This window comes from Cornus florida, unplaced genomic scaffold, assembly GCF_030987335.1.
Source record: "Cornus florida cultivar Cherokee Brave unplaced genomic scaffold, ASM3098733v1 CherokeeBrave_3.0.0_Hap2_Chr10, whole genome shotgun sequence".
In the NCBI taxonomy this organism is placed as follows: domain Eukaryota; kingdom Viridiplantae; phylum Streptophyta; class Magnoliopsida; order Cornales; family Cornaceae; genus Cornus; species Cornus florida.
In genome coordinates this window covers 50,913,233-50,922,064 of record NW_026775580.1, presented here as the reverse complement: position 1 = coordinate 50,922,064, position 8,832 = coordinate 50,913,233, and the positions used below count along the sequence as shown (strand labels likewise).

Below are 8,832 nucleotides of genomic sequence, written 5' to 3'. Positions count from 1 at the left end.
GCAAAATACTTCTATAGCACGGTGTTTTACTTAAAGCTACTATAAGTGAGATTTTTGCCTGTTTAGTACGTATGGCTCCTTAAATTAATAGTATGTTGATGGATTGCGATCAATTATACATGTAATAAAAGGAATTAATAAATTAGGATTGAAAAAAATAGTGATTTTGTTATGATATATATTTTTTCTCGTTTAGGTGTAAAAAATTTATATTTGTCACGTTAGTTGATTCTCTCTCCCTAAATGCATCCCTTGGAATGAAACTCTAGCTCCGCCCTGATTAAGAGATATAAAATTAATGTGGAAAAAGGTAATAAAGTGAGACTTAATAGTATTATTGAAGTATAGAATAAATTTATTTTTATAAGTGAAAGGTATATAGTATCGAAGTGCTATTTTCTCTACTTTATATTTATATATAAGGTAAATTGCCAAAAATCATACTGTTATATACAAAATGTGCAAATACTGGGTGTTAAAAGAAATTCATACATTTTTAAAATTGAACAAATAAGGGTGATTCTTCATTTTGAAGATTGAAATACCAAAAATGCCTTTAAGTAAAAATCAAAATAAAAAAGATTTCAAAATTTGTGGTTTTTTGTATTTTTTTTGGAGCTTTGGGGTATTTGGGGTTTCTTATAATTTTTTTTGGGATTTTTGTAAAAAAAAATATATATCGAAGACCGACCTAAAATACCTTAAATTTTAGAATTTTTGCAAAACAAAAATGGTAAAAGTAACGATCAAAGGGCAATTTACTACAGATTTTCAAAATATAGGAATTTATATGCACTTTATAAAAATCGGGGGTGAAAGTTGTTTTTATCAGTTAACTTATGAGCGAGTCTTAGACTCGGCAGTTGAGAAAGCAACCCTTAGAATAACAAAAATAATATTGCATAAGCGATTTTTAATTTAATAAAAATAATTTTACGAGTGTCCCATGATCATTTCAATCAATTTTAACGAATTATATTAATCCTCAATTACCGAACAAGGTTAGATCAACATACTTCTAAGATAATTGAATAATTGCATACCACCAATAATGAGTTGATTGCTAGATGTGAAATGCACAAACCTTGATCTCCAATGGACCGCTGTACCTTTCGAATCTTCACTCCTATTTCCGATTTTGAATTCCTCAAGTAGTTATAAGTGTGGGCTTCAGATCTCCTTCTAAATTATGCATAGAGAATCTGATATATTAATAATATAAATCTCTTTCAATTGATTAATCCCTTCAATTGAATCAAAAGGATCTGGGGCCACTACATTTCAAATAATTACATCTCCTTATTCCACACATACCATTAGATCTACTATTTGCATTCCATGTAAGACTATGAGTGGGATCTGATAAGTTTATCCTTATCCAAGACTTTAATAGAATTCTAATAGTACGCTAACTTCTTAGCCTAATAGAAACTCTTCTATTTAATTATTTCTATTTAGTGGAAATAGAAATAATTATACTAAAGGATACCAATAATTATTATTCATCACAAACCAGCCCCAATTGTTACTCAATACCATAAATCGATTCCTCCATGATAATTAGTATAATACTATTTTGACCAGTAGTACTAATATCAGAAATATTATAAGTAGTCAATATAGACGTAGTACCCAAAGTAAAACAACCTTCTCCACACTACGCTACTTCAGAATACTCTCTAGAACTTATTCTAATATAAGCTCTGGATCCGCACTGACATTTATACAAATTTGAGCAAAACTAAGCTGTGTCTTTCCTTCTGTCAATGAATCAACATATAAAGGCCGAACAACTGCACTAGCTATGTATCTTAACCCTTCTTTAGTCCAATATTACAGCGGAATATTTGAAAATTTTACTCATATAGATAGTTTATCCACACAATCTTTATCCAAAGACATACCATTTTCCCAATTTTTTAGCACAATTAAGTGATTAACAAAATGCAATGGCCCGCACTCAAGAACGTCCTCCCTATTTCCAGCTATTTACAAATTTAAAGATGTAAAACCCTTTTTCTATATCAAAAACTTCCATCAATCCATCCTTATTACACAATTAATGAGCAATGGAATTTATAATATAAAACGAAAGTTTATTATTAATGAAACACCTAACCAAGGAACCCCGAGGGGTTGGCTCAATGGCATAGTCACTTGGCCTTGGTGCCTCGTGAAGCATCAGATCTAAGGTTTGACTCCCACTGAGTGTAAATAATTTCTTCAGCCATACCTCCACAACCATGCTCCACGACTTACCCGACTCGGGTGGGGAGGCACCTTTCCTGGGTCCTTGGAAATTAGTCAGAACAAAACCTCGAAGACCCCTTAATCTAAAAAAAAAAAAAAATTCCAACCAAGCAATTCTCCCATTCTGCCCCTCATATACTTCAATAAGTTTAATTGAAGGAACAACCACCACCTCATTTGTACAAATAAGAGAAGGTAAAAAAAATTATATATGCAGGTTCAGGTTGACCTGTAACTACATTTGCCCATTGTTTGGCGTTCAATTTTTACGGGGCATGCTAGGGTTTGATTCGACCTGAGTTGTTGAATAACTAAACTATTCCTGAATTGATGAGATCAACAGATCGGCCTTTTGGAATCGGACGATTGTTAGAAGGCAGGAATGACCCCTTTCTTTAGATTCTTCGATGCCTCACTGAAGAGGACTTTCAACAATAATAATGGTGGAATAAATGAAGGAAACAACGGAAGCTGTCCAAGCGTTCACTCATTCCAAAACAAACAACTTACAAAATAATAATGGAGGGGACAAAGCCAAGCGTCCACTTTATTTCATAAGTAGAATTCTTATACAAGAATACAAGTACAAGAATATGAATTTTACTCTAACACTACTCCTAAGAAAAACAATAAAGTAGAAGAGAAGTGCAGAAAATAAAAGCTACACTGTGAGAAAGTAATTTATGAAGTTTGGTTGGGGACCTTTATTACAGACCCCTCTTATATTTATAGTTTTGCATGGCAATTCGTTGTACTATCACTTTTCAAATTCAAACACAAACAATTCTTCATATTTAAACTTTTATATTTTCCTTTTGCCACGCAATCCCCATATATTGATCTTCAACTGTCGTCCACAACTCATACTCTTAGGGCCTGTTTGTTATGTGTTTTACTTTGGTGTTTTTGTTGCAGGGCTTCATTTTAGGCCCAAAAACATGTTTGGTGACACTTATTTTGTTTTAAACAGTACAAAAATATTGTTTTAAATAGTGCTGAATTTGGGTCCAAAAGTGAAACACCAAAATGGTGTTTTTGGTTGTTTCAGTACTGTAGCCCAATAAAAAACACTGTAGCGGATGAAGTAAGTTGGTCCAATACTGTAGCGGATGAAGTAGCCTTAAAACGGATTTGCAACATTTTGGCCCGATGTTTTCTCTCTCCTCTGAAACCCTAGAGAAACGATTTGGGAGGCGATTTGGGAGGCGACAAAAAGGAATCGCGATATACTGTGAGTACTGTCTTCTATTTCCCTTTCTTTGTTGTTTCCTTTGATGTTGTTTCCAAATCTGCAAGCACGAAGTCCAAATCTGTAAAGAAAATCTATACGTATACTCTCATATAGTCACAAAGACGAATTTCTTTCGACTCTCTCTCTCTTTCTCTCTCTGGTATAAAAATTGTCGAGGGTTTGTGCTTTTGGGCACCATGGAAGGCTCTTCTGCTCCGCCGTCGATTTCAAACCAACCGGACGGCGGAGCCTCCATATTTCTCGCCGATCTTCCCTCTCGCGGCCTGTTCTCCTCCGCTGTCCTCTCTTCAAATCCGGTGATTTCTTTCACAACAATCTGTATGTCGAATTCTACACCACACATACAAACAAAAAATGAGACTCCACGGCATGCTGCACAGTTGTAGTATAGAAAATTGGCTTGGGAGCTTGGGAGTGACATGGTTACAGAGTTTCCAATTAGATTAGGCGATATGCATATATAAAATGACTAGGTTCAAGGTTATACAAATCTATAAAAGGATAAGAAAAATATGAATAATTAAGTGGATGCATAACATGTAAGTATGTTACAATATTAAATGATAAATATTCCATACAATCGAAAATATACTGTTATTGATATGGATTTTTAATTAAAAGTTTATCTAGAAGCAAAAGTTTCTCAAAACTCTCCAAATCATTTTCTTGTAAAGTTTGTGGCATATTTAATCAAGAATTGAGCACTTTTAAGTAAAATATGCATAAGTTCAGAAGAATATCTACATCTTTTACTCTTAATGAATTTAGGATTTCTAGAATAAGAAAACACAATTATTAGTGAAATTTTGTGACCAAGAGTGCTTCCCTTCTCCTCTCACGTATGTGTATATATATACAATTGCTATTACAATGAAATGACCATATTTCCCTTTAGTAAAATACCTAATATTGTAACATTTATCACCAATTTCTCCTTTCTCTTCTTGTTTTTTATTTTTTATATTTTCATTCAGTATTCTTTATTAAATGCGTGAACTTCTCGTAGGACTTTCCAGCACTTATGCCATATTAACTATATGTACGTTTCCTAGGAACTAAGTAAAACCTAAAATCATAAGCTCTTTCTAGCAAATGTATAAAAGGGGAATAAATATATTCTAATAGTATAAACATTCATGAATCAGTAGTTGTGATAGAGTAACTTTAATACCATCAATAGTTTTTCCTAGTTTAATATATATATTTTTTTGTTATTAATTATAGTGTTGTTATTAATATGTTAGATGGATATGAATGTTGAGAATGTGGAACAATGCGGTGATTCTCTCACAATTGAAGAAGTGGTTGAAGTTACGAACGATGGAAAATTGTTATGGGTTGAGTCACTCATTGAAAAATTCGTGAATATTATGGTGGAAGAAGTTAAAGCTAATAATCGTAGTGGCACAAGATTTAGTAAAAGTGGTTGGAGTAATTTAATCAAACAAATGAATGTTCAAACGGGGAGAAAATTTGGTTTAACCCAACTTCGGAATAAGTTTAATGGTTTGAGGAAAATTTATACTGAGTTTAAGAAATTATTATCGAAGACTGGCGTGGGATATAACCATGAGACGGGCATGGTTATTGTTGAGGAAGAGAGATGGGACAGGTTGTGCAAGGTTAGGAATTTAATTATTAGTCCTAAATAAATAATAAAATCTTGTATATTATTGGTTATGTGGTTAATATTATAACAAAATTTGTAGGTTGTTACGAATGCAAATAAGTATAAAAAGTATGGATGTAAGCATTTTGACAAGATGTCGACTATATTTGGGGACACATATGCAAAAGGGATGCATGCCCACCCATCCACTACAGCACCACCCACAATCATTTTGCCCACTCCCAATGATGACGATGATGAGGAAGAGGGTTGTGAGGTCAGTCCCAAAAGAGATGCTTTATCTCCTGGTATAGCTGCACTCTTGTCAAACATGAATGAGAATTCTGAGAGGAGAGCTGAGAGAATGGAAGCTGCAATAGAGAAAGCAGCTAAAGCATCTTCTACTTCTACTCGTGTATCTTCATGTGAGAAAGGAGATGATGAAGCTCTCTCTCCCTCAAAAAATGATAGAGATTATGAAATGTTTGATGCCTCCATGCTCCTTTTACAAAAAATACCTGGAATTGAGATGGCCCAATTCGCTAAGGTATCGAAGTTATTACATGATTCTGAGAAGTGGCAGAAATTTTTTCTTTCGGCACCTGAGGATGTAAGAATTGGTTGGGCATTGAATGTTTGAGTTTTTCTTTATGGATGATTGTGTTTTGTGTCATCGTTTAACTTATTACTATCTCACATTTGGATGACTGTAATAACTTAAATACTTTTATTATCTCACATTTGGATGACTGTAATAACTTAAATATTTTTATTATCTCACATCTGGATGACTGTAATAACTTAAATACTTTTATTATCTCACATCTGGATTACTGTAATAACTTAAATATTTTTATTATCTCACATCTGGATTGTTGTAATAACTTAAATACTTTTATTATCTCACATTTGGATGGCTATAATAACTTAAATAATTTTATTTCTTGGATGCCTGTTAGTACTCAAAGACTTTAATACCATTATTTAAATGTTTGTTTTATTATTTAAATGTTTTGTTTATTATTTAATTAATTTGCTTATTAACTTAAATGTTTTGCTTGTATTAAATCTTTAAATAGGGTAATGGATATGTGGAACAATATAAGAAGAATAATTCAATTATATGACGATGAGGAGGACAATGAGAGTGTCTTAATATTTGCTGCTCTTTTAGAAGAGCAGAACTTTTATCAAAAGAGGCATTGTAGGGATTCCATTTTACAAGGGGAAACATATGTTATGGAGATTTTAAACGGCCATAGAGAAAGATGTTATGAAAATTTTAGGATGTACCCTGAAGTTTTCAGAACATTGTGTAGTACCCTGAAAGGTATAGGGCTGAAGGATTCTAAATTTTTAACTATTTATGAACAAGTGGCAATCTTTTTGCTCACTTTATCTCATAATCAAAGGAATCGTGTTGTAGCAGAGAGATTTCAACACTCCACTGAAACCATTTCTAGACACTTCCATGCTATGTTGCATGCAGTATGTCAGTTGGGCACCCATATCATTGCCCCTCCTAATTTTTCTGTGATTCCGAATAAGATTAGAGAGTCTTCTAGGTTTTACCCTTACTTCAGGCATTGTGTGGGAGCTATAGATGGAACCCACATTCCTGCAACTCTGCCAGCAAGTACACAACTTCCATTTCGTGGTAGAAAGGGTTATACTACACAAAATGTAATGGCTGTATGTGACTTTGACATGAGGTTCACATATGTGCTAGCTGGGTGAGAAGGCTCAGCTAATGATTCGAGAATCCTAAATGAGTATACTGAAAATGAGGCAATGAACTTTCCAGCTCCACCAGCAGGTAATATTATTTTACAAATTCACTTAATATATGGTTAGTTTATCATACTGTATATATCTTTATGTATTCTAAACATGGCAGGTAAGTATTATTTGGTGGACTCAGGGTATGCCAATAAGCCTGGTTATTTGGCCCCATTTCGAGGTCATACTTACCACTTTCAGGAATACCGTAGGACTAGACAACCTCGTGGTCGGGAGGAAGTGTTCAATTATAGGCATTCATCTTTGAGAAATATAATTGAGCGATACTTTGGGTTATTGAAGATGAGATTCGCTATTTTGAGGGCAATGCCTCCTTATAAGTTTTCAACACAAGTATTGATTGTAATGGCTTGTTGCACATTACATAATTTCATCAAAAATCAGCATCAGCCTGATGACATATTTGATGGTAATGATCCTCCTCAAAGTGATGGTGAAGATGATGAGATTGTTGAGCATGTGCCTTCGGCTCAGCTTCGAGAAATGGATCAGTTGCGTAATACTATTGCTGATCAAATTTGGAATTCTCTTTGGCACTCTTGATCCTTCTGAAAGTGATGGTATATTTTTTCTTTTATATGTAATATATTTGTTGCTATTGTGAGCTTGCAATATATATATGTAATATAAATCTTTTTTACAGATATATAATTCAACTTAAATGCTATTATTGCAGATATGAAGTGTGTTGATGCTCTCTTGAAGGCCACATGTGCTGTTATGAAGATGATGTGTCGTTGCCATTGTCATCCACTTTATGAACTTCTTATCAATTTTTAGTGACAACTATGTATTGTTAATGCTTTGTTCCAAACATTTTATGTACAACTTAAACTTGTTTAATTTGTTGGTTGAATATTTAAGGACTTGTAAATGTTATACACTCTATTTCAATTATGCTTTCAATTGAGTTCGTTTTTATTTTAATGTTGTGTTGGACTATACAGGTATCAGGATAATAAAATTGAAGCAGATTATTGCAAAGAACTTGTAAATAGGTTATTGCAAATTTTTTTTACAAATATTGACTCTCATGTAGTATTGTAAAATGTGACTAGAGATTATTTATTTTTAATGTTGAGTTGGACTATACAGGTATAATCATAATAAAATTGAAGCAGGTTATTGTAAAGAACTTGTAAATAGGTTATTGCAAATTTTTTTACAAATGTTGACTCTCATGTAGTATAGTAAAATGTGACTAGATATTATTTATTTTTAATATTGAGTTGGACTATACATGTATAATGATAATAAAATTGAAGTAGGTTATTACAAATAACTTGTAAATAGGCTATTACAAAAATTAATATATATATAATTTGGTGGGGGTTTACATTTTTTTATAAAAGAGAAGGCAAGAATCTGTATTTTGGAGTTAAATTCCCACCAATGCAGACTTATAAGAGTCGAAAATTATTATCAGAGCTGTGTAGTATTTTTTTTTTCTTCTTTCGCTAATGCGAAAAATGAGCAAAATGAATGAAACACAAACCTATGGACAATCATCACCAAAGGAACAAACTATACCAGGAAATTTCAAATAACTTAAAGTGTAGTTTCAGATCAAGATAACATGCTCTGTGTGTGTGTGTGTGTGTGTGTGTGTGTGTGTGTGTGTTTGTGTGTTCAAATTTTAATATATTTATTAAAAATATATAGACTATTTATATAGAAATAAATTTATAAATAAATTTAAAATTTATAAAAATAAATTAAAAACAATGATAACCAAACATGTTTTTTGTTTCTGTTTTATTTTGTTTACAACAGTTGGAGCTACCAAACATGTTTTGTTTTTAAAATTCTTGAAACGCATGACTTACCAAACATGTTTTGCATGTTTTTGTTTCCGACATTTCTACAGTAAAAGATCGTTCCCAAACGTGCTTCCGATTTTTGCCAAAACACTCCAATAGTA

General features: G+C 32.6%; 2 protein-coding genes across 2 annotated transcripts; both read left to right on the top strand.

Moving 5' to 3' along the window:
* The first annotated feature begins 3,678 nt into the window (after positions 1-3,678).
* Positions 3,679-5,751, top strand: LOC132277595 (uncharacterized). The gene is made up of 3 exons (XM_059779434.1): positions 3,679-3,798; positions 4,747-5,124; positions 5,212-5,751. Exons 1-3 carry the CDS (start codon positions 3,679-3,681, stop codon positions 5,749-5,751), a joined length of 1,038 nt encoding a protein of 345 aa, XP_059635417.1.
* A 443-nt stretch (positions 5,752-6,194) lies between these two features.
* On the top strand, positions 6,195-7,454 carry LOC132277592 (uncharacterized). Its single transcript, XM_059779430.1, has 3 exons — positions 6,195-6,747; positions 6,853-6,927; positions 7,009-7,454. The coding sequence occupies exons 1-3, from the start codon at positions 6,195-6,197 to the stop codon at positions 7,452-7,454; spliced, it is 1,074 nt and encodes a 357-aa protein (XP_059635413.1).
* Positions 7,455-8,832: the final 1,378 nt, after the last annotated feature.

What these genes read in the sequence shown, in the direction of transcription:
- LOC132277592 (XM_059779430.1), top strand. Translation starts at nt 6,195, where the DNA reads ATGGATATGTGGAACAATATAAGAAGAATAATTCAATTATATGACGAT. An exon ending in TCCTGCAACTCTGCCAGCAA is followed by an intron (nt 6,748 to 6,852) that starts GTACACAACTTC and finishes CTGGGTGAGAAG; the next exon opens with GCTCAGCTAATGATTCGAGA. An exon ending in CTTTCCAGCTCCACCAGCAG is followed by an intron (nt 6,928 to 7,008) that starts GTAATATTATTT and finishes TAAACATGGCAG; the next exon opens with GTAAGTATTATTTGGTGGAC.
- LOC132277595 (XM_059779434.1), top strand. Translation starts at nt 3,679, where the DNA reads ATGGAAGGCTCTTCTGCTCCGCCGTCGATTTCAAACCAACCGGACGGC. An exon ending in CTGTCCTCTCTTCAAATCCG is followed by an intron (nt 3,799 to 4,746) that starts GTGATTTCTTTC and finishes TTAATATGTTAG; the next exon opens with ATGGATATGAATGTTGAGAA. An exon ending in GATGGGACAGGTTGTGCAAG is followed by an intron (nt 5,125 to 5,211) that starts GTTAGGAATTTA and finishes CAAAATTTGTAG; the next exon opens with GTTGTTACGAATGCAAATAA.